The sequence below is a fragment of the Anolis sagrei genome, chromosome 3 (assembly GCF_037176765.1).
Source record: "Anolis sagrei isolate rAnoSag1 chromosome 3, rAnoSag1.mat, whole genome shotgun sequence".
In the NCBI taxonomy this organism is placed as follows: Eukaryota; Metazoa; Chordata; class Lepidosauria; order Squamata; family Dactyloidae; genus Anolis; species Anolis sagrei.
The window spans coordinates 28596716-28621089 of NC_090023.1; the positions used below are offsets into that span (position 1 = coordinate 28596716).

The 24374-nt window shown below is 40.0% G+C and overlaps 1 protein-coding gene across 3 annotated transcripts in view; it reads right to left on the bottom strand.

The window, feature by feature from the left end:
- The window catches only part of ZDHHC20 (zinc finger DHHC-type palmitoyltransferase 20), a 53933-nt gene extending 29908 nt beyond the window's left edge, over nt 1–24025 (bottom strand). The window contains exons 1-2 of one of the 3 annotated variants that reach the window (XM_067466568.1): nt 23767–24025; nt 3242–3268 (exon numbers count right to left, since the gene is read on the bottom strand). In XM_067466568.1, the coding sequence (XP_067322669.1) occupies nt 3242–3268; nt 23767–23923 (184 nt within the window). In that variant the 5' untranslated portion in view covers nt 23924–24025. The remainder of the gene's footprint in view (nt 1–3241; nt 3269–23766) is intronic. The other 2 variants (XM_067466570.1, XM_060770945.2) reach the window with 2 other exon arrangements.
- Between the last annotated feature and the right edge of the window lie 349 nt (nt 24026–24374).

Consider the following 24374-nt stretch of genomic DNA (forward strand, 5'->3'; position numbering starts at 1 on the left):
ATATTCTCTTTCTAAACAGAATCTGAAAAATAGTGAACACACCATGTTCTGCAATTGATTGTGGGAAGGGGTTGGAATTGCCGCATAATGTTAAATATTTCATGTTATTTCCTCTTTCATATCAAAGGAGAAACTGTTGACCTACTTTTCCAAGCTGATAAAGAATGAAAGTTTAAGAAGATAAACAATTAAGCTCCAATGCAATTACACTGAAGGATTCAACTTGCTTGCCTAGGCAATATGCACGGGCTAGACAGTCCTGTGACTGACTACATTTATTTTGTACACCATTATGCAGAACTCTTAAATGCCTCAAAAATACTTATATTGCAAGAATCAGAGGAAAAGCTTGGATTTAAGAATGTAATTGAAATGTATTCTTTAAAAAAATAACCATAACACCAATGTTTATGTTTCAGGTCTTAGAGAATCTACTCTAAGTACAGACCCCACTATAAAATCTGATTTCTAAAATCCAGAATTACGGAGTGGGAACTTGATCATTAGAATGTATTGGTGGTGCATGAGAGTCAGAGGGCAACACTGATTTGAACATTGGACTAGGACTCTGGAAGATGAGAGTTCAAATCCGCCATTCAGCCATGGAGATCCCTGATTACCTTGGGCAAGTTTAATCCTCTCAGCCTAGAGCAGTGGTTCTCAACCTCTGGGTCCCGAGGTGTTTTGGCCTACAACTCTCAGAAATCCCAGCCAGCTTATTACTAGCTGTTAGTATTTCTGGGTCTTGAAGGCCAAAACATCTGGGGACCCACAGGGTGAGAACCACTGGCCTAGAGGAAGGCAATTGTAAACTTCATCTGATTCCAAGAAACTGCTATAATAGGGTCAGAGTCAATGTGAAGGCACATTACAACAAAGTACAAAAAGCCTAAGTATGAAATACACTTGAAAATCTTTGTTTTAATTGCAGGGTAATGAGTAGGAGCTTGATTATTAACATTTATAATAAATCCATACTTCACTACAGAAGTACTCATTTAAGTTCAGTTGGGCTATTAATTACTGTTTTAACAAAAAATTCAAATATATTTAGTCTGAATTTTGATCTGAGATGGCACTAAAATTAATGTATGAAAATTTTCCAGGTAATAGACTGACTTCTCTTTGAAGGAATTCTAAGACTCTGTCATAGCAGATGCAGACTGCTCAGATGTAAGATCATCATTCTGTGTATTCTGATATATAATTTTAAAACCAAGAACTGTATTTCTATAGACATTGGGATAAACAAGGACATGTTTCTTTATAAGATATTATATTACTGGTTCAGATACAAGAAAACACAAAGGGGAAAAACTAAATTGGTAAAATTGAATTTGTTAACAAAATATGAACACTGAACAGGAAAAAGTGATAAGAACAAAGTGGCAAGAAAGCAGGTCAGGAATACATTTTATAAGTAGGGATAGGAATTATACAACATGAATGCTCCCAACTAGCATAGAGTTATTAATGAAACTTGGGATGGGCAAAACATATACATCTCAGGCTTATACTTGTCAAACCCATTCCTTCTCCTAGACAACCTTCCAAAACAAACTTATCAACATGCCAGGCTGAGGAAGTCTTTGATCGTGGCAGTAAGACTTCTCAGGAAAGGAAGCTGTCAGAAAAAGCTGGAGCAGAATTGTGTGAAAGTGACTCTGAAAGGTGTCAAAGGTGCCTTTCCTTTCTTTTCTCTTCCTTGGAATACTGCAGGTCCAGCTGGTGGGGCCACAAAATGTTCAATATATCTCTGGTGTTGGTAAGAGGAGTGTGTTTAATTTATCTCCCTTCTCATGTAGAAAGCGATTCCACAGCACTTAACTGTCTCCTGCAGCTCAGTAATAATTGTTGCTAGAAACCATTTGAAATCCTAATCTCCATTCTACACTCGAAGATTGCTCCAAATATATGCTAGTCAATAAGCAGCTGCAACTTCATTTGAACCACAGGTAAAGCTTCTTTTAAAAGACCAGGAAGCTCTGTAAGCTGACTAACTGGATCAGGGAAGGTGGGAGGCAATTACCACTCTCCCTGTTACAGTTTAGTGCTGGCTTCTTGACCTCTAAGTCACTATTTCCAGTTTAAGCCCCACCTACAACTGGATTTTTCTCTCTCACTCTCACTTTCTACTTTCTATACCAAAAAGGCAAGAAATGCATCAGATTAACTCTTTGCTCCCTGGGGAGTGATTAAGAAAACACAAACGCATACACAAAGAATCAAAACCACAACAAATTGGGCTGCAGAGGGGAGAAACATCTGAAGCGGCTTTATTTGTGAGAAGTAAACATAGTACCTCCTAAATGGTTCACATGTTGTGATTTATCAGGGAAGTGGGAGAATATTTAATATTCAGAAAGATGGATGGGACACATAAGTTTCTAGGAAAGAATGCACAGTTAGCTTCTCTTTAATGTTATAAAAGGACAGCTTGTCACTGATAAGAAAGAAAAGTAGAGGCACTCTGCAAAAATATACAGAGGTGACTGCTGTAAAAGAAAGGTCTGTAGGCTACTAAATCTGGACATTATTTGTAGATGTTGTTCTTTGGTAGTGTACTTATGCGAGAAATTATTCTGTTGAGAATTTTCAATATATACACTCTATTCATATTATAATTCTTTTGGAGAACATAGTTCCCTGGGGAAACCATTTGGCTTAAGGTGGTAGGGAACTATATACTAACCTTTGTAGCATGGCCATGAAGTTTCAGGAAATGTCTTTAAAATTGTATTTTTTAAAAGAAATGCAGAAAGTCTGCATTCCAAGACTTCTTGTGGATATCTGAAACTGTGGGTAATAGTAAACCCTACATTTTGACTTCACTTGAGGTGCAGACACAGCACAGAATCACACTGAAGGACTTGAGAGGTCCACAAAACTTCCGGGGGAGGGGGGAGTTGGAGTGTAAGTGAAAGCATGGATACTGAATCCATGGATAAAGCAATTGTCTTGTTTTCAAGACACTCCACACCCAGTTCTGGAACTTTTGCTATTTCAGAACACAAACCACCCGCCAACATTTTCTGAAAGCCAGCTGATTCCTCCTACGTGCCATACTTCAAAGACACGGCTCTCCTTTTTTGGAGCATAAAACTGCAGTATAGATGGGCAATCAACAGCAAATCTTTGCAAAAAGTAACAAATCTAAGTTTGACAGATCCTATAAGCAGGTTATACATACAGAAATGAAGAAGACAAAAACATTGCTTTATATGCAGAGAAGTAGTCTTACCTTTTTCTCCAGTTGAGGTAATAGTAACTATGGAAAAAAACGGAAAACTAGGGTGAGTATACCTGCAATCTTTTATAAACCCACAACATTAATAAAATACTTAAAAACCTGATCTAAACTGATAAAAGTAATGCTAAGAAAAATGCATTTCCACAGTCTCTAAAGACCAAGAATGTGGAAAAATATGTGGCTGTTCAATACATAAGCACAAATTTCTTCATGAAAACAGGTTTATTTGTTAGATAGATACTGTAATTACCTGTATACAAGCTGTGCTCATTATGGTACTTGGGAAAGGGAGTGACATTACTTGTGTGTGATATTGACAAGCAATGGGGAATACAGAATACATTCTTCCTTCAAGAAATTTGAGAAACTGAAATGACCAAAGTTGAGATATTTGTAATATAAACTGAGAAGCAATAAGCATCAGTGGACAAACAGCTAAAACATACTTTAAAAATCAAGTGAGAACCAGTTATACTTTTTGTCCATGGATTCAACTGTCTAGGAGGAATTATCATACTATGCCTTAAGAAACTGAGATATGGAAGAGCCTTATGCTTATTTGTGTTCAAAATAAACAATCACTCTTATGTCTCAATTCAGTAAGAAAAAAGATGCTATAGCAATACGCTATGTTTCAAAAGTTGAATTTTACACTAATGATCAATTGCTTGTTGTTCTGCATGCATGTAAACCAAACAGGAGTAAATGTCAACTGTGAAATAGGACATGTGGTGGTTTATTTCCACATCCCAAAAGTAAAAAGGTGAAATGTATCAGCAATAATCAGTGTTCCTGAAAGATTTGGTGCTTTGGCTGAGAAAAACATTCATACCTTTGCCACTAAGTGAAAGTCACTGCAAAAATAATAATAATCCTATAATCTGATGTTCAATAATTAGTGTGAAAAAGGCTAGATTTTCCAGATATAAAAACATAAACTTTCCCTCTAATTTTTTGAGTTTGTAATAGAGCTGTGCGGAAATGAACTGCAGTACTGATGACTTAATAACAGATAATACTGTAAATTGAGATGCTTAATATTTAGCATGAAATCACCATCAACTGCTCATTAGTACATCAGAAAAACTCAACCTACAACTACACAGGTAGCTTAAGAGTACAATCTTCTACATGCCTATGCAAATGTAATTTCTATTGGAAAAAAGGGAATAAAGAATGCAACCTTTCAAATGACATTAGCATATTCTTGGGGTGGTAGACGTCTCTTTTCTGCAAAAGCAGGTTCCATTAAGACTCAGCCTCCTTTGGCATACTGAATCTCTTCAGGTCTCTCTGAGACTACTTTTATCATAGTAAAGCAAATAGACAGTAAGCAAGTTTCATAGCTAAAACATGACTAATTACACCCAAAGGTACAGTCAAACATGCATACACGCAGAAACCAAACCCTGGCTGGCTACAGGAAAGTTTCAAAAAGAGAAGCAGCTCAACAGTGACTTTGTGCATTTTCTTGAGGGAAGAGAAAGAGAAAGGAAGAGAGACAGGAGTATTTTAAGGGCTTGTAAACACACCTGAAAGTTCTCTGGCCTTTTTGAAATTAGAAAGTTCAAGAGGTAGCATTTCCACAAATTTTGCATCCATGATTTCAACCATCCACAGTAAAAACAATTTTTTGAAAAAATAAAAAAAAACTTTTTTTGCAATTTCATATAAAATATATCATTTTACTATGCTATTGTACATAATGGGATTTGAGCATCCACGGATTTTGACATCCATTTGGAGTGGGGGAACCAAATCACTACTGAACATAACTGAGTTTCCAGGCGAAGGGCTGAATTTAGGACACAAATTGAGAACTTGACTATTTGAGAAAAGTGCAACCCCACTCTCTGATCCACCTTTTGACTTACCAAAAGCACCCCTGTTTTCTCTGGACTAAATTTTGGTTTATTTTCCCTCAACCAGAACAGTACAGACAACAGGCACTGGTTTGGAATCAAAACAGCTTCCTTGGACCAAGATGGAAAAGAGTAACAGAGCTAAGTGACATCTGCATTCTGATAGAACTGAATTCCAAAACTGGACGGCCTTTCTCAGAGGTCTACATACATGTTAAATAGCGTTAAAGACAAAACCGAACCCTGTAAAACTGCACAGATCAATATGATTTAGTTCTGAAATGGAAAAGAACTATTCAAAGTACTGAATGCTATCAGCAAAATAGATTTAGCACTTAGATAGTTTCCTTAAAGTTCAGACTAAAACACAGTGTAGATTCAAAATCCAACGGGCACAGAAAGCAATCTGCTGTCACTATTTTGGTATTCTGTTGGACCATACACTTGTCTTTGTTGAAGTCCAGTTCTGATTTGTTAGCCCTGACTGGAGCATGTGTTGACACGTTAGGAAGTTCTGTAACCAGCAATAAAGTGAGCAAAGCAGCTATAAAACAGATCTCAGTTACTATTGTTGGCATTGTCTTGGATTAATCTACAATGGATTAATAATTAATCGTGACAGGATTACACATATACAGTAGCAGATTCAACAAGCTAATAATAACTTTAACCTCATACAGAAACATTTACAAAAGGAATTGCCATTAGCAACACTGCGGGGATAATTTAGTGCAATAAAGTAAAATCTAAAGACTTAATACTGATATATTTTACCATTTTGCATGCCTTCCCACAAGGTCTTTATATAAGGACACCTAACTGACCAACTTGTTAAGCCTACACAAATGCATAATCCAGTAAGACCTGAGAACAGGGATGAAGGAATGACTAAAACACCTTCAGATGAGTGGAGAATGCTTAATGCAATGCATGGCAAATAATAGTTAACATGGTGAACATACCCAGAGGCTCTCTCTGGCTCTAACATGGCTTAAAGCAAGCATTAATATTAAAATATTTTTCTCCTTTTAAAAGAAGATGGTCTGCTGGTAAGAACTGATTTCAATAAAATGTAATCACATTTACCAAGAATATCCCAACCTTATCTAGACTGTGCTAAATGAGTGCACTGATTCTTAGAAATAATTTATACCTTGCAATGTGAAATGATGCAAAAAAACAACAGCTCAAAGCAGCTAAAACATTTGAAAAAATAATGAGCTTCTTCTTAAAATAAAACAATCACAACTGAACTGGAATGCCAGGAATGCCACTGCCAAAGCTATAATTACCTAGATGAGTTAGGCATCTTGTATGAAAAGATTATGCAACGTTTCCATCAATGTTACTATAGAAAAAAGAAATGCAAATGCTGATCAAAAGGTTTGAAAGAAAAACTAGAACAATTAGGATCCACATTAGGTAAGATTAAAAAGCCCGAATGACTAGCATTGTATTGAGGGCCCGATTACATCGGGGCACCTATGGTGTCACGCATACCCGACCACCAGGTGAGAGCAACGAGTGGGAAGACCGAGCGGAGCACAGTTCAGGAAAGCTGCCAATGGGGTATTGGCGGCTTCCCTGAACTGTGATCCGCTCGGTCTTCCATCTCACTGCCCAGCATTGACCTGGAGAAGATTGCATTGACCTGGAGAAGCATTGCCATTTCCCGCTACTGTACTGTGAACTTTCTGCTGGCTAGCCATAGCCCAAAGTTACTTCAAGTCACCGATACCTTATAGGATGACAGTACTGGGGAATTTTACCAACTAGCCCCCCTTTGACCATCAACTTAGTACTGAAACCAGGCTTGGTTTGGCTTGGGGCAACTGACTTCTCTGCTGATGCTCAACTTTTGACTCTGTTCTTCTTGGGCTTTAGTGGGGACTTTTGTTTTTGTTTGTTTTCAGATTTTTCCCCATGCTCTTTAACATTTTATTTATTTATTTATTTATTGTGGAGATGTCTCTTAATTTTCCCACTGGCTCATGTTTATCACTGATAACTGAGTTTAGTGAAATATACTATTTAATTGATGAGTCTCCACAATAATTGTAATAGGTGTTAAATGTTTTTAATGTTTAATATTTATTTATATCTTATTTCTGGATGCTATTGTGCTTTGTGTGATTTTTGTCTTGTATTTTATGTTTGTGTCTCATTTTATTTCATTGTAACAAGGCATGTTTGCCTGTGTCCGTTTATATACTGTAATCTGCTCTGAATCCCTTCAGGGAGAAGGGCGGAACATACATACATACATACATACATACATACATATTAAGGTATTTCATAGACCACACTTAAAGTTGGCCATCCACTTTGTGGGGGTTAAGGGCACAGAGCCCTCATAAAGGTGTTAGAAGAGTGAATATCTCTAAAACCTTATTAAACTTTTAAAAAACATTTAGTTACAAATGGTACAAACAGCAAATTTAAATTGATCCTTCAGTAAATAAAGCAGAAGAGCTCAATCTTCATGACTTCACAAGCTACATTTAGGGAACACTGTTGTGTTCAGGGTTGTGTAAATAATTTTGGGTGGGGTAATACAATGATGGGCAAGAAATTCTTTGGGAAATGGTGGACAGGCACCCTGCCCACCAGTTTCATTTCCTTCACTCATCTTTCTTTTGCAGTATACAGTATGACCCTCTACTGAAATGAACAACTGCCACTGGAAGTTACTATATAATTGCTCTGGTTGACCTAGCAAATTTTTAGAACAGTATCTTCCAATACAACTATATGGTAGTTTTTGGTGGAAGCATGAATGCCATAGAATCACCTGGAGGACCCAGAAAATTCCTGAGGAGGACATGTTTTGTTGAATGTGAGTAGATGAAGCACTGGAGAAGTTATATTGGCTGCATCAAGACTGCAGTGTAAAGAGATTTTGATTGTCTTGGGACTGCAGGGGGGCAGGCTGAGATTGAGATCTCCAGTCTCAGTTCTGATGTCTGTATGCTGTTCACAGCAGCTTAGGAACAGCAATCTGTTTGTCCAACTGCAGAACAAGGCCCGACCTCACAATCTTTTGAGATGTCACCATCTTGAAATGCTTCAGCATACATATTACACACACACACACACACACATATATATATATATTAGGGGTCAAAAATATTCTGTTCATCATTTTAAGGATAAGAGCAGAGAGTACAAGTTCAAAAATCACATATTCCCCGATACTGGCAATTTTAATCTGAACATAGAAAAACAGATATGCCGTGACTGCAGATTTTTAACATGACATTTGAAAAAGTCTTGCTTAGAAATACATCAATATTCACAACTGTCTGATTAAGGATAACATGTTCCATCCTCACATACCTGCAATATAATTTTGCTGTCATTACATAAGGTCTCAAATCAAGAGACACTGACAAACAGTCAAAAACCAAGCATGTTTGCATGAATTTGGTTCTAACAGAGCCAGGTCTTAATACTCTTTTTAAAAGTTTCCAAAGTAGGAGCTTTCCCAATCTCTTCAGGCAGTGAATTCCCTTGTATCCACAAGGCGAGACTGAGAGACTGGCAAGGGCGAAAGGAGGGCCTCGCCTGAAGATTGAAGGGTACGGGCTGGTTCATGGAGAGAGAGACGGTCACGAAGGTAGGTGGGTCCCAAACCATTTAGGGTTTTATAGGTAAGAACCTGAACCTTGTATTGGGACCGGAAGATGAACTGCAGCCAATGGAGCTCCTTAAACAGGAGGGTTGACCTCTCCCTGTAAGTTGCCCCAGTTATTAATCTGGCTGCCGATCACTGGACAAGTTGTAATTTCTGGGCCATCTTCAAGGATAGCCCCACGTAGAGAGCATTGCAATAGTCCAGTCTAGAGGTAACTAAGGCATGAACCACCATAGTCAAGTCAGACTTCATGAGGTATGGTCGCAGTTGGCGCACGAGTTTTAATTGTGCGAAGGTTCTCCTGGCCACCCCCAACACCTGTGCATCAAGCAACCGAGGTGAGTCCAGGAGAACCTACACTTCAAATACAATATTGTGTGCCTTGTTCTCAGCAGCTATCTACAGTATTGCATATTTGTACATTTCTAATTGGTCTAGAATTTGTATGGACAGAGAAAGCCTTATGAGGAAGTTGTCAGAATTCTATTTCCATTTGGAACAGCTGTGCTCTCATGCACCTTTCATTAAGTTCCAGTGGGTCATCCAATGGAGAAGTTCTCTAATGCACCATGTCCAAAAATGTTGATAATTTCCAATCCAATTTGGACTTTAGTCAACAGCACTGTTTTGAAAATCTTGGCATCATTTTACCTACCCTGAATCAGCAGGACTCCACACACAATATCTGATACTGAATAATTTCCAACAGGCTCAAGCATTTATTTTGGGAATCCAAGAGACTATTGGCTGATTATTTCTAGGAATGATCCAAGAGCATAGAAGTTTTCAGGTTCTTCCCCTTCAGAGACATCAAGTTACTTCACGTTTTACCCATTTAGCAGATAACCATTTCCTCTCCAAAATACAGTGGAAGACTTTCCTTCTTTTTGCTTGCTACCACATTTATCTTGGCTTTCAATTCTTGCTAGAAGGTACCACATATACTTATGCATCAATCAGAGATAGGTTATGGATTTTGATATGATCCATGGATAAGGCAAAGGTGATCCGCACAAAGGGGAAAGCACCAGCAGACCTTAGGTGCCAGCTGCCCCTGGTCCTTCAGCCATTTCTCCACCCAGGCATTCCAAAAGGCCAGAAGTAGCACCACAGAGAAGAGTACAGAGAGAGTAAGTACTTCTTTTAGGTTTTTTTGGGACATACCATCTCTTGCCTTTTGCCACTCTGAGAAGGGACTGGTTCTACTCTGAGAAGGGCTCTGTGGATAAGTCAACCCAGATTTTTGTGTTAATTTTTGACTAAAATTGATATATTTAGACATGGCTATATAGGGTTGCTTGTTCATACTAAGAATGAGCCAATACATTGCCTTTGGTTTATGGAGTACTTTGGAATAATCAGTACTCCTGTGTCAAAGTTATTCCACATGTTGTTTGGAGAAGCCATAGTACTGAGTGCTTCTGGAATATTGGTGAAGCATGCTCTGGTTCAAAACAATTTTTTCTAGTTTCCATAAATGTCATTCTGAATTCACCAAGGTAGTTTTCATGGACATTATGCTATAAAATTCAATTTATTAAATTGTGCTTAATAAAGAAGGCAAAGTTGGGAAGCACTGGTCTAGGCAGTGGGAAATGAATCAGACACAAAAGGGGACAGTATTCTTAGTATCCTGTCTATAAGCCCCAGATGTTTCCTATTCTGCTAGGCACTGCACTTAAAATAATCAAAAAATTCTGGGAATAGCTGTTTCTATTATCCAACCTCACGTTTCAAAAACCTTCCCTGAAACTACTTTCTAATGTTTTAAAAACATTCACTACCACAGAGGCTTTGGCACTCACATGGTTCATATACAATTCATTTGAAAAGCACACATAACATAAGAATGTTCAATCAGGATGTCCATTTGTTTTAAAGATAGATGCAATATTATAACATAGTATGTTGGGATCCTGATCTCTAACTCAAGAGCACTGCTAATCCAATTCCAGTTTCCTGTTTTCCTCATCAGGCAAGGATGCTTTACTGGGAAAAAATTGTATGAACACTGAGCCAGTTGTTTATTGCACTTAGGCATAATCAAGTCAGTTGTACAGAGAAGCTATATCTCATGAACCAATGGAACATAATGTGATAGCACACTTTAATTTTTTTTCACTCAGCAACTTACTTCCAGTCAAATTTTAGTTCTCTACCTATCCACTTGGCTCTCAACCACTTCTTTTGTTACATTTCTTTAATATTCTCATGTCTCTCCAGAGGTGTCACTTGCTTTTCATTTGCTGTTTTGTTTTGTTTTTTATCTCTGCCCAACACCTAATAATAGCTTTAACAATACACAGGTACATGTCAGTTGACAAAGAAGTTGCTTTTTACAAGTATTTTATTTACATCCATTCAGCCTTCTCACTTTTTCCTCCTCATCCTTTTAGCAGCATCTGCATTGAGAGGAAAGTGAAGGATAGGTAGGAAAACACAAAACTTTGTATGTCAAGTTGCAGCAGCATATCTGCAGGGAAAAAACCTGGGAAACAGGGATTCTATTCTATTCTGTGCCTGACTACAACAGGCAGGACAAACAGCATTTAATGATAGAATCCCTCACTGACAGCAAAAGAGGAAATTCAGATGGGTCTGACTCACTAACTATTCTGGTTAAAAAGCCAGATCTATAAGTTTGGGCATCAAATGAGAAATCATAACAAAAAATAGAAGCTAGTGAAAGAAACTTTCAAGTAGCCTGTAGAAGGCTAAAAAATATTTTCAATCTTATGCAAGGTTTACCTGACCTGTTTGTTCCCTCTCTCTCATATGTGCATGCTGTTAGTTTTAGACAAAAGGTTTGCTGAAACATGTTCAACTGCTCGCTCCTTATCTGAGCCAAATTCTGTAGTTAGAGACTTCATCAAGCATGCCCATAGTCCATTTCCATAGCGATTATAATGATAAGGACAGAATTTTGTTAGATACTAGTCTTACAGCAAGTCTTACAAATGCTGATTTATTATCAGCAAATGTTTGATTTTTTTACCTATTTTATAGACCTACAGTATATACCCAGGATCACATAGAAATTTATTGGGTGGAAAGGGGTCACAAGTAAAAAAAAAAGTTTCAGAAGCCCTGGTCTTGAATGACATCGCTTCATGTATCTCTCTACTCCCCCTCCCCTCCCCTCAAGCTAAGTATTTGAGAGAAAGAATGTCTAGCAGTCGCAGCCTTTTCCTTCTGCTGCTATGAAATGACTTTTCCTCCCTTCCCTTCTTCATCTTACTGGCACCCGCATTGTCATGCCACTGTCTGAGCCAATGGCCTAAACGTTCTATCTCTACTTTTTCAAGATGCATCTTCCTTTATTTGCATCTGGCACAACCACAGAAAGAATTACATATCTTTCTCAATCAGAGGTAGATTCAATTTGTATCCAATATGTATCAGTAATTTGATGTCATACACACATATAAACAATTACAATCAAAACCAAAAAATTAAACCAGAATTATTAAAATTAACAATTAAAATCACGCCAACCAAAACATAACCCAGGGCTATTCTATTTGTCAGTCACATTCTTTCATAGTCACTTATTGCACTGCTCCAATTACTTGTCATGATATGTGCAGTTTGCAGGAAATAAAACGTTGCTGAATATTGAGACAGACTACTAATCCATAAGGATGATGATAATAATGATGATGATGATGATGGTGATCATGATTTTGATTGTACTCCACCCTTTCATCCAAAACTGGGACTTAAATATAGATTTTGAAATTAGATCAAACAGAATATTGATAAAAATATAAAATATTATCATCACCATATCATTAAGCAATCTATGACATTAACAATAATCTAAAACACCAGTTTGAAGTTAAAATTATAAAAATCCATTTAAAATATTTTTCAGTTGGGTGATAGCAGCTCTCTAAGGTTCGAAGGAAGGTTTCCCCCCTTTCCTTAATTGTATGGTCTTGATATTTCTTCACAATTTTCTAGCCAAACAATAATATGGCCTCATTTTGCTCAGTTTCTGAAATCAAACAAAATTGGGCATGTTCAGGCTTGAATGGTGATGTCATCAAGAAAAAATCAGCAGAGAGATAAATGAATAGAATTAATGAAAAAATAGAAGGAATATCATAAAACTATAATAATTATGCTTTTAGAAATCAAGCAGAAACTATGTTAAATAAAATGGCTTGCAGGAAGGTCTTTATTTAATTCATGTCTTATGGGAAATGATGATTTAAGAAATTTGGTAACTTTTGTAGAAATGAGGCATACAAAAAACGGGGGGAGGGGGCTACAATTCATGAAAGCTTTTGATTAATTCCTGTTGGAAACTGCTATATCTGAATTGAGCCTATACAAAGCTTTTAATAATGTGATACACTGCATATATGCCAGAACAACAAAAGACTTATTATTCCCTGACATGGGTTTTGTGCCTTTTGGTTACTTAACTCTAGCTCTAGGAGGCATTCTGCCAAGATACACTTCATAGGGTTGGGAATCTAGACACACACTGACACATATTTTACTCTTAGCAACTAACATTTCTGTTTAAACTGCTTTGATTCCTGCATGAAACGATGCAATTGCTACACAGAATGCACAGTGTTTCCATCGCCTACTGATTTAATCCTGTTTGTATATACGTGTGGTTTTAACTTGTTCTAATGTGTTAGTTTATTATCTTTGCAAACTGTGAATCCTCTTTTACTCTTCTATATTTCAAATCGTGTTACATTAATTAAATTGATTTGATTGTCTGCCTCCCCTTTGGCTATGCGCAGGATATATATATATTTATATATTATAAAATAAATGCATTGCACAACTGAATCTAACCGATATCATGAAAGTATTCAGTGACTGTTGAAATCAATCCATCTACACCAGTGGTTCTCAACCTGTGGGTCCCCGGGTGTTTTGGCCTTCAACTCCCAGAAATCCTAACAGTTGGTAAACTGGCTGAGATTTCAGGGAGTTGTAGGCAAAAACACCTGGGGACCAGTTGAGAACAACTGGTCTAAACCTTATATGCAGCATTTATGCTGTTCAATGGGGGGGGGGGGGGGACACAACAAATTTCAAGGTATTTGCACAATCCATGTCTTGCTTTGATTCCCCTTCGAGAGAGATAAAGCTGGGTATAAATAAAAATAATGAAGGACAACCAGGGCAAGATTGCACATATAAAATGTACACCTGTATAATTTTTACACATCATTCTGTTTAGAAAAGCCAATTGAATATGAATGTTAGTAGAGAGGTGAACAGGCACTGGATGTTAGGAGAAATGCATTGCCATATGTGATGAATAACTCCTAGTTTAGATAACCAAATGGGACTCTCGTATTTGAAGTTACAACTACGACCTGCAGCTGAAAGATATTAGCAAGCTGCATACCATTAACAGAATGGCACAGGGTTTGAACACTATTCTTCCACTATTCTTGAGAAATATTAGTAATGTGAAGAAGGGTAAAACAGAAAATGAAAAATCTGATAAATGAAAACTAGATAACATTGATGTTTGCTACATAATCTTCAGCTTTTTACTCAACACATCCAATATGTTTTTGTTCCTTATTTCAATCAAGTACCAAGCAAACCTATCTATTTATGGCTCCATCTACACTGCCCTATAATGCCGTCGGAACTGCATTTTATGGCCAGTATAGACTCATATGATGCAGTTTAACTTCATTGAACTGCAATACATGAGTTTATACTGACCATATAATCCAGTTGAAAATTATGGCACTGTAGATAGGCGCCTATATCTATATGTCCTGGAATAAGGTCCTGTTAAAGTCACTGAAAATAACATTCAGACAAACACGGCTAGGGATTATACTGCAAGTTTATTTGCATTTCAAATCTACAAAGTCTTAGTGCTGACCATGAGAAGAAGGACAATGCTGTTTTTATTTCAAATTCTACTTTGCAAAACAGGCACAGGACTCCCATTTCATTTTTACCAGAAAACAAATAGCATCAATGGCAACATCTTTTCATTTCAATAGAGATTAGTCCCATGAGGTTAAAATTTACAAACAGCAGAAATGGTGAGCCAATTAACTGAAAAATTGCTTAAGAGGAGGAAAACAGGAAGCTCGTTTTTAGGAAACGAACTCAGAATAATCTCTTTCACTGTGGGATGGTTGCAAATAGTTATCATCTCCTGCTTATCTACTAGTACTGACTGGAGGAAACTTGAGCCCATCTACACTGCCATATAATGCAGTTTCAGAATGCAGACGAGTCTACACTGACCATATAATCCAGATCAAACTACATTATATGGTGGTGCAGATGGGACCTCGGCATTCAGTGTTAAGATTTTAAAAAATCTTATTCATCTCTTCTACCTACTCTAATTGTCAACATAAATTTAAATTGTGACTAAGATTGCAATGCTATGGGAGTAGGCCTCAGTAGACCTTATTTTCCACTGGTATGCAATGGATTGCAGTGAACCTTACATTAAATTATTTTGAGCAGGCATCACCAAATGAACCATAATAAACCAAAGAGTTTAGGATCATGCTAAAATATCACCCTTATCGTTACCTACATATTCATTTATAACTGATTTGCAATTGATAGTCAAACTTCCTTACTTTCTAGAACAATTATCAGATCTTTCTGTATCATGCATTCAAGGAGTGTGCAAAGGAAGCACATTAAAGTGCTGCAAGAAGCCAAAGCACTGTTATTGCAGCCTGCAGATATGGTTTGAATTCTGAACATTTCAGCATCAGCCAAAGCACCATATTCTCCTCTTTTAATGACAGTTTCAAAATGTTCAGAATACAGCACTACAAGACATAGGGCGACCAGTATGTGAAAAGAAACCCACAATCGGTTGTTGTAGGTTTTTTGGGCTGTATGGCCATGTTCAAGAAGTATTCTCCCCTGACGTTTCACCTGCATCTATGGCAGGCATCCTCACAACCTCTGAGCATGCCTGACGTAGATGCAGGCGAAACGTCAGGAGAGAATACTTCTAGAACATGGCCATACAGACCAAAAAACCTACAACAACTCAGCGACTCCGGCCATGAAAGCCTTCGACAATACAAAACCCACCATGCTTTCATTAAGAAACATGTCAATTGTCAGGCAAAACCACAAAATATAAAGGATTCTGTTAACAGTCTAGTTAACAGAAAAAATCCAAGATTTAGGGACAATACTCAATGCAGACAGCAGTTTTATTAACATTCCTGGGTATAAGGGCTTATTTCTATACATGTCACAGGATTGTGCTGTTACAGTCTTCCAGATATGCTTTTGCATGCTCACAAACAAAACTGCATAAGGATGGAATTCCTCAACTCTTGAATTCATGCATCTAAAGACTATGAATTTAAAGATTTAAATAATGCAAGCTTTTGGACATGTGTATGAACAGGATGCTGATTCAACTTTCAGAAAACATGCAAAAGGCAACATTTCTAAGTGTAACCAAATATGACACACTAGATATCCAAGGTTGTGAAGAGAAGAAGCATCAGGTGCCTTATATTTGGGGGGGGGGGGGGTGGTCATCAGTACAGGAGGAAGCAAAGAAAGAGGCAAGCAGGTAGATGCAAAATGGCCAAGGGAAAGCTCATGACATTGCTATTACAGAGTATTTCCCCAAAATGTATAGACTCTTTAACAGCAACAGCAGCTATAGTGTATATTTGAGGTGTAGATACTGAAAAGCACCAGATTGTTTCTGATCTTGAGAGCTAAAGCAGGGTAAGCACTAGTTAGGGCAGATCGCTAAAAACGTCATGTGCTGTAGACTACATCTGAGAAGAAGGAACTAGCAAAACCACTTCTGGATATACTAAGCCTAAGAAATCCCTATGAACTGTATAGTGAATTCACCAACACACATATCATCCTAAAAGCTCTGTATATTTATAGCTGTAACAGGCCCGTAGCCAGGATTTTGATGGGGGGGGGCTGAGTTTGATTCGGGGGGGTTGAGGATCTACCCTAGCAAACCTTTTGTATCGTTGTCCCAATATCTCCATGCATATAGGATATATTGAGCATGGTGATCAGATCATGATATGAATAAACATAACAGTTTAAATAATGTACCAGTAAGGCCTTCTCGTGGACCACCCTGAGAATTGGGGGGGGGGGGGTTTGAAGCCCCCTAAGCCCCCCCCCCCAGCTACATGCCTGAGCTGTAATTATTATTGTAAGCCTAAATACCCTAAATGTGAGTAAAATGTGAGCAGATCAATAGGTGGATTCTGCAGGAAGGTAATGGCGCTCCATGCAATCATGCTAGCCAGCTTAGAAATGGAGATGAGCACCACCATCCAGAGTTGGACATAACTAGACTTAATGTCAGGGGAAATCTTTACCTTTAGTAAATACCCTAAATGCACCCAATCCCATTTGGTCTTCGAAGTTAAGAAGGGTTAGCCTTTGTTAGTATTTAGCTGAGAGACCAACAAGAAATACCAGGTGCTGCAGGCAATATTTTAGAGGAAGAAACTGGAAAAGCCACCTTTGAAGATTCCTTTCCTTAAAAAACCCTCATGAAATTAACGTGGATGCCATAAATAGGTAGGCAATTTGAAGGTACGCAAATACTTCGGAGCTTACAAAGATGTATGTATGAATAGATACGTACATATGATGCCATTATCAATCTAAACAGAATATTGATACGGAAGAGGCAAAATGGGATTGCCATAATACAGGCGGCTTAAAGACACACACACACACACATCTTTCCATCTATCCATCCTGCAGTCAGCAAGAAATCCATCCATCCATCCTGTAATGAGTATTCTTTTTGTGGATGGGAGTCTGCCAACAAATAGTGAAGGCTACATTTCTGAAGAAAACCCCTTCTGAATACTTATTGCCTCAGAAAAACCTTATGAAATGAATGAGGTCACCCAAAGTACCGAGACAACTTGAAGCCACAGATATCCATAAATGAATCTATTTGTATTAAAGAACAAATATTATATGAGAATGCAAACACTGAGTCCTGGACTCATTGAAGCATATTTCTGAATGGGTATGAATCCATTTTTATTGAAGAACAAATGTTATAATAGTGTTTAAGTGTTATAACATTTGTTCTTCAATACAAATTGATTCCTTTGTGAGTCTCCGTCCCTCTAGGGATCCTTCCACACAGCCTATAACCCAGAATATCAAGGCAGATATTCCACAATATCTGCTTTGAACTGGATTATCTGAGCCCACATTGTCATACAATCCAGTTCAATGCGGATTTTATACAACTGTGTGGAAGCGGCCTAAGTTGTCTGTCGACTTAGGGCAACTTGAGGAAATCTCTCTATCTACCCATCCATCCTGCAATGAGTGTAATTTTTGTGAATGAGATTTTAGAGGAAGAAGCCCCTCTGACTCTTCTGTCTCTTAAAAAAATGCTTATGACATTCACTGGGGTCACCCTAAATAGAGGCAAAATGAAAGCACGTAGGCCCACAAATGAATCCATTTGTATAGAAAAACCAATGTTGTAATGAGCATACAGAGACACGGGTCCTTCCGGACTCACTGAGGCGTATTTCTGAATGGATACGAATCTATTTGTTAGAACATTGGTTCTTCAATGGAATAGGGTGCATTTGTGGGTCTGCGTTTCTTCAAGTTGCCTGAAAAATGTACTGAAAAACTAACATTCTAACAGTTGTTCTTCTATACAAATGGATTCATTTATGAGTCCAGGGTGAGAGAAAGACCTCTTGTCTGTGCCACACTCACTCTTGTGTCAAACAGACAAGAGTTTTTTCTCTCACCCTGGACATTCCACAGATATATAAACCTCACTCACCTAGTTTCCAACAGACCTCACAACTTCTGAAGATGCCTGCCATAGATGTGGGCAAAACATCAGGAGAGAATGCTTCTGGAACATGGCCATACAGCCCAGAAAACTCACAGCAAACCAGTGATTCTGGCTATGAAAGCCTCCGACAACACATTAATAGAAGAATGAGATCGCACTAAGTACATGGGCAACTTGCAGGCACATAGACTCGCAAAACATTGAAGAATAAATGAAAATGTTATAATAATTTAGTCAGAACCACACATTGCATCTGTTTACTGTCCATTTTTGAGGGAGACACTCTGTAGTTTAAGAAGAAGAATAAGAGGATTTTAAACCATCTCTGAATCTTCCTTGCCTAAGGAAAATCATATGAAATTCATGGGGCTGCCCTAAGTTGACAGATAACTTGAAGGCAGTGGGGTGAGCTCCCATCTGTCAGCTCCAGCTTCTTTTATTATCCCAAAGGATGATAAAGCGTCCGGGTGTCCCCTGGGCAACATCCTTGCAGACAGTCAATTCTCTCACACCAGAAGCGACTTGTAGTTTCTCAAGTCACTCCTGACATGAAAAAAAACCCCGAAGGCACATAAGACAGACACAAATTTGAATCTACATGTATTGAAGAACAAATGTTATAGTTATGACTAGCCGTCCCCTGCTACACATTGCTGTAGCCCAGTCTGTGTATATGTGTTTTGTGTGTACATATTTGTGTATATATGTGTTTGAGTATATATGTGTGGTTTTGCACATGCGTTGTAATGTAATTTTTTAATTTTTGGCTTTTTAAGTCTCTTCTGCTGTGTTTTTCAGTGTTTTTATGAGTGGTGGCCTGATAGGTGTCTTGTATCCAAATTTCGTGTCAATTCGTCCAGTGATTTTTGAGTTATGTTAATCCCACAAACGAACATGACATTTTTATTTATATAGATTAAATCAGAGCCACACACTCCATTTATATACTGTGCATTTGTTAGGATATTCTGTACTTTCAAAGCAATTAAGGAGAGAGCTGCCCTAACACTGAATCCCACCCCACCCCCCAATGACAGGGTTTTCCTCAGAAATGCTTTTTCCAATCACCAGCCGCAAAATAACAAATGGTTTAATTAAAACTATACATTCCATCTGTATACTTTGAGGGGGGGGAGACAAGAGTAATAAGAGGATTTTTGGGTCTTCCTTGCCTCAGAAACCCCTACATTAATTGGGTTACCCTATCTAGACAGGCAACTTATAGAAGGCACATCAATCCACAAAACGAATCCACTAACGCTGAAGAAGAAATGCTAGGCTAATGATTTAAATCAGACCTGTACATTCCAGCTGTATGCTGTACAATTTGAGGGGAAGACACCTTATTGTTTAATAATAATAATAATAATAATACTTTATTTATACCCCGCTACCATCTCCCCAAGGGACTCAAGAGCGGCTTACATGAAGCCAAGCCCAAAAACACATCAAAACAACAAGCAATAATAAAACAACAACAATAACCAAAATAAACAGTACAATCAATATAAGAGTAATAAGGAGAAGGTTTCCCTTCACACCATGCAGTTTATGAGTAAGATCGAGCCTTTCCACGAAGCCTTATATCCCAGAATATCCCACAATATCTGCTTTGAACTGGGTTATCTGTGGGCCCTTCCACACAGCCCTATATCCGAATATCAAGGCAGAAAATCCCACATTATCTGCGTTCAAAGCAAATATTGTGGGATTTTCTGCCTTGATATTCTGGGATATAGGGCTGTGGGGAAGGATCCTGAGTCTCATCTGTATACTGTTCATTTTGAGGGGAGACACCCTATAGCAGGGGTCCTCAGACTAAGGCCCGGGGGCCAGATATGGCCCTCCAAGGTCATTTACCCGGCCCTCGCTTAGAGTCAACCTAAATCTGAAACGACTTGAAAGCACATAACAACAATAACAATCCAATCTCATCAGCCAAAAGCAGGCCCACACTTCCTATTGAAATACTGTTGTTGATTCGTTCAGTCGTCTCCGACTCTTCGTGACCTCATGGACCAGTCCACGCCAGAGCTCCCTGTCGGCCGTCACCACCCCCAGCTCCTTCAAGGTCAGTCCAGTCCATCCATCTTGCCCTTGAAATACTAGTAAGTTTATATTTGTTAAAATTGTTCTTCATTTTAATTATTGTATTGTTTTTATGGGGGTTTTTTTGCACTACAAATAAGATACGTGCAATGTGCATAGGAATTCATTCAATCTGGCCCTCCAAAAGTTTGAGAGACTGTGACCTGGCCCTCTGTTTACAAAGTTTGTGGATCCCTGCCCTATCATAAGAGGATTGTTGAGGCCCCTTCTACACTGTCATATAAAATCTCAATTATCTGCTTTGAACTGGATTATATGGCAGTGATGGAGCCTGAGGGCCCTTCTACACAGCCATATAACACAAAATATCAAAGCAGAAAAATCCCACAATTATCTGCTTTGAACTGGAATTTATGGCAGCGTGGACTCAGGGCCCTTCCACACAGTCATCTGACCCAGAATATCTAGGCAGAAAAATCCCACAATATCTGCTTAGAACTGGGTTATCTGAGTCCACACTGTAATATATTCCAGTTCAAAGCAGATAATGTGGGATTTCATTCAGCTGTGTGGAAGGGGCCTCAGATAACCCAGTTCAAAGCAGAGTTTTCTTTGCCTCAGGGCCCTTCCACACAGCCCTATATCCCAGAATATCAAGGCAGAAAATCCTACAGTATCTGCTTTGAACTGGAATATATGGCAGTGTGGATTCAGGGCCCTCCAGCACAGTCATATAACCCAGAATATCTAGTCAGAAAATCCTACAATATCTACTTAGAACTGTGTTATCTGAAGGCCCTTCCACACAGCCCTGTATCCTAGAATATCAAGGCAGAAAATCCCACAATATCTGCTTTGAACTGGGTTGTCTGAGTCCACACTCAGATAATGTGGGATTTTCTGCCTTGATCTTCTGGGATATAGGGCTGTGTGGAAGGGTTCTCAGAAGACCCTATAGTCAGGGGGCTGCCTTACATCGCCAGGCAACTTGAAGGCGGCACATAGACCCACAAAGGGAATCCAATGATGTTGAAGAATGTTAGGCTAAGAATGTTAGGCTAATGATTTAAATCAGAGCTGAACACTCCACCTGCACGCTGCACGTTTGAGGGGAAGGCACTCTATAGTTCCAGAGTCGCAGGGCTTCCCTGCTACTCTGCACGGAATAGCAATTCAGTGCATAATGTATTGTCGAAAGCTTTCATGGCTGGAATCACTGGGTTGTAGTAGGGTTTTTGGGCTATATGGCCAGGTTCTAGAAGCATTCTCTCCTGACGTTTTGCCTCCATCCATGGCAGGCACCCTCAGAGGTTGTGAGATTGCGACCTCACTACAACCCAATTCAATGTTTGCCTTTTTTTTAATTTACTTTTTTACTTTGGAAGCCGCCCTGAGTCCAATGTATTGTTGAAGGCTTTCATGGCCGGATTCAATGAGCTGTTGTAGGTTTTTTCGGGCTATATGGCCATGTTCTAGAGGCATTGTCTCCTGACATTTTGCCTGCATCTATGGCAAGCATCCTCAGAGGTTGTGAGGCCCTGAGTCCCTTTGGGGAGAGAGGGCGGGTTAAAAACAAAGTTGTATTATGGGTTAAACCCTTGTGCCGGCTGGACTGAAGACCGACAGGTCACAGGCTCAAACCCGGGGGAGAGTGTGGATGAGCTCCCTCTGTCAGCTCCAGCTTCCCTTTCGAGAACATGAGAGAAGCCTCCCACAAGGATGGTAAAACATAAAAAAATCTGGGAAAATCTGGGCATTCCCCTTGTGCCAGCAGGACTGAAGACCGACAGGTCACAGGCTCGAACCCGGGGAGAGCGCGGGTGAGCTCCCTCTGTTTGCTCCAGCTTTCCATGTGGGGACATGAAAAAGACTCCCACAAGGATGGTAAAACATCAAAAACATCTGCACATTCCCCTTGTGCCGGCAGGACTAAAGACCGACAGGTTGTAGGTTCAAACCTGGGGAGAGCGCGGAAGAGCTCCCTCTGTCAGCTCCAGCTTCCCTTTAGAGGACATGAAAAAGCCTCCCACAAGGATGGTAAAACATAAAAAAAAATGTGGGCGTTCCCCTTGTGCCAGCAGGACTGCAGACCGACAGGTCGCAGGTTCAAACCTGGGGAGAGTGCGGATGAGCTCCCTCTGTCAGCTCCAGCTTCCCTTTCGAGGACACGAGAAAAGCCTCAGACAAGGATGGTAAAACATCAAAAAAATCTGGGCGCTCCCCTTGTGCCGGCAGGACTGCAGACCGACAGGTCGCAGGTTCAAACCCGGGGAGAGCGCGGATGAGCTCCCTCTGTCAGCTCCAGCTTCCCTTTAGAGGACATGAGCGAAGCCCCCCACAAGGATGATAAAACATCCAAAAAAAAAAAGGAATCTGGGTGTTTCCCTTGTGCCGGCGCCAGGGCTGAAGACCGACAGGTCACAAGCTCGAACCCTGGGAGAGCGCGGGTGAGCTCCCTCTGTCAGTTCCAGCTTCCCATGCGAGGACATGAAAAAGCCTCCCACAAGGATGGTAAAACATCAAAAAAATCTGGGCGTTCCGCTTGTGCCGGCAGGACTGAAGACCGGCAGGTCGCAGGTTCAAACCTGGGGGAGAGCGTGGATGAGCTCCCTCTGTCAGCTCCAGCTTCCCTTTCGAGGCCATGAGAGAAGGATGGTAAGACATCAAAAAAAATCTGGGCAACGTCCTTAAAGACGGCCAATGCTCTCACATTTCCTGACACGAAATCATAATATAAATCAGTTCTTGTGGGATTTTTCGGGCTATATGGCCATGTTCTAGAGGCATTTCTCCTGACGTTTCGCCTGCATCTATGGCAAGCATCCTCACCTCACTACCTCTGAGGATGCTTGCCATAGATGCAGGTGAAACGTCAGGAGAAATGCCTCTAGAACATGGCCCTATAGCCCGAAAAAACCCACAAGAACTGAGTGATTCCAGCCATGAAACCCTTCGACAATACATAATACAAATGTTGGGAGTTTTGCGGGCTGTAGGGCTATGTTCCAGAAGCATTCTCTCCTGACGTTTCGCCCCCATCTATGTCAGGGGATCCCCAATCTTTCCCTTCCTTCCTTCCTTCCTTCGAGAGGGATTTCCTCCTTCCTTTCTTCCTCCCTTCCTGGTTCCCTCCTTCCCAGCGGCTGGCTATACTCACAGAGGCAGAGCTCGACCACGTAGGCGTAGTAGGACCAGGCCACGACCAGGGCGATGAAGGCCACGGGGACCCAGGCCAGCACCTTCTGGCAGCACTTCAGGACGTGCGACGGCGCCATCTTGCCCGCCCTCGAGCCCCCGCCGCCCGCAGGAGCCATCGCCTCGCCTGCTGATGCCTCTGCCGCCTTTGCCGCTGCTGCTTCTCTGCGGCCTCCTCCTCCTCCGCGCTCCGCCTCCTGTAGCAGTAGCAGCGCCCTCCGCTGCGGAGAAGCCGCCTCTCCCCGCCCTCCAAAGGGGCCGGGCCTACCCCGAAGGGGCCTTTCCAAAGAGGAGGAGAAGGAAGAGGCACTCTTCCGCCAGGCCTTGGCCTCCACACACATGTCCCTCCAAGTCACAGTTACCTCAGGAGTCAGGCAACAGGACTCCACTATTTCATAGAATCATAGACTTTGGAAGACACCTTGTGGGCCATCCATCCAGTCCAAGCAGCAGGAACATTGCATTCAAAGCACCCCCGACAGATGGCCATCCAGCCTCTGTTTAAAAGCCTCCCAAGAAGGAGCCTCCACCACACTCCGGGGCAGAGAGTTCCACTGCTGAACAGCTCTC